This window comes from Dromiciops gliroides, chromosome 4, assembly GCF_019393635.1.
Source record: "Dromiciops gliroides isolate mDroGli1 chromosome 4, mDroGli1.pri, whole genome shotgun sequence".
NCBI lineage: Eukaryota > Metazoa > Chordata > Mammalia > Microbiotheria > Microbiotheriidae > Dromiciops > Dromiciops gliroides.
This window is the reverse complement of record NC_057864.1, coordinates 174,104,727-174,106,446: the sequence shown is the minus strand read 5'-3', so window position 1 is coordinate 174,106,446 and position 1,720 is coordinate 174,104,727. Positions and strand designations below refer to the sequence as shown.

General features: G+C 35.6%; 1 protein-coding gene across 1 annotated transcript; it reads left to right on the top strand.

Annotated features, from left to right (window-relative positions):
* Positions 1–1,017: 1,017 nt before the first annotated feature.
* LOC122726223 (40S ribosomal protein S20-like) lies at positions 1,018–1,374 on the top strand. The gene has a single exon (XM_043963818.1). It carries the CDS (start codon positions 1,018–1,020, stop codon positions 1,372–1,374), a length of 357 nt encoding a protein of 118 aa, XP_043819753.1.
* Positions 1,375–1,720: the final 346 nt, after the last annotated feature.

Below are 1,720 nucleotides of genomic sequence, written 5' to 3'. Positions count from 1 at the left end.
TGATTTTTAAATATAAGACTCAAAAAAGCATAAAAAGGTAGCTATGAAAGAATAACTATAAGGGACTCCATAAAGTTAAACTATTTTCATCCCTATTTGGCAAGATGATAAGTGTAAATCTTGAGATGTTTAGCATTATCAGAAGTCTACATATTATTATTAGAAGAAGTCTACATAAACAGATAGCAAGAATGGGGATTGATTATGTTGGGAGGATTTCTCTCTCCCCCCTAACCCCCCCAAAATAACATAACATCTAATAAGAGAATAATCTTTCAAGTAAAAAGCTTTAGAATCCTTTTTCCTGTTTGGCATTATGACCTGTGAATAATGGGTTTTCATCTTTTACCTCTTTTTCTCCTTTTTTCTAATCTAATTAAAGGGAGGAGAGGTCTTAACTTTGGTCAAAAGAAAAAGACATAGGCATTTTAAAACTGGAATCCAGTTCACATTTTGTAGCCAGTCAGGAATGATGCCCCAAGGAACAAGGAATAACTTGTTAAGGTGATCTTCTGGACCTATGTCAGTGAAAATTAAAAAGAAAATTCATCTGTGAGCAATGCTACTTTTTGATCGGAACTTGGTAGGACACTTCCCAAGATATTGAGATGGTAGGGGAGAGTCTGCTCTGAAGGTATTGAAAAAAATTTACATTTGTTTTTGCTATATTTCTCAAGTAAATATCCTTTTGTAAAAGCTACTCTATGATAAGTGGTTAAATGGGCTACTAGTCACTGGCCCCTAACAAAATAAAGAACATAACTAGTCGGGGCTCAAACCAGTGACAGTAAAGATAAGACATTTCAAATGCTCAGGTTACCATTCTGGAAGATAAGCATGCCAGAGCATGAGAGAATGAGGCCCGAGCATACAAATTTTATTAATATTTTGTGCTCTTTAGTGAAGGTACCATCGCCTCAGCCTCTTGGAGTAGGTAGTTCCTTCCTATCCTCTTCCTGACTCACCGCTGTTTGCTCTCACCAAGGAATAAATCAGTAAGGAAGCTGCTCCACTGCCATGGCACTCAAGGACTCCTGCAAGACGCTTGTGGAGCCCGAAGTGGCCATTCACCAGATCCGGATCACCCTCACCAGTCGCAACATGAAGTCACTCAAGAAAATGTGTGCTGACCTGATTAGAGGAGCCAAAGAAAAGAACTTGAAAGTGAAGGGACTTGTTCGAATGCCCATCAAGACACTTCAAATAACAACTAGAAAAACTCCTTGCGGTGAAGGTTCTAAGACTTGGGATCGCTTTCAGATGAGAATCCACAAATGTCTCATTGGTTTGCACAGTTCTGAAATTGTGAAGCAGATCACTTCTATCAGCATTGAACCAGGTATAGAAGTTGAAGCTACCATTGCAGATGCCTAATCAATCATCTCTTTTAATAAGTTGATTGCAACTATTAAAAAACCAAAAAACCAAAAATAAATAAATATTTTGCGTGCTTTGCTTAATGAAAGATAATGTAAGAAATGCATATTATCTATATAAATATATGTAAAATACATATTTTCTTAATGTATATTCATTTACTTATAATTCTAAGTAAACAAGTCTCTAAAAGATAAAATAAAAAACAGACAACTGGAATTTCTAAATGTTTGTTTTGTGTACACATCAATATAATTTAAAAATATGATTCATACAGAAGTTATCCAAAGTTACTGAGAGATTGCATACCATTTTTCCTTGTATGAGTATCTCAGTGTGTCTG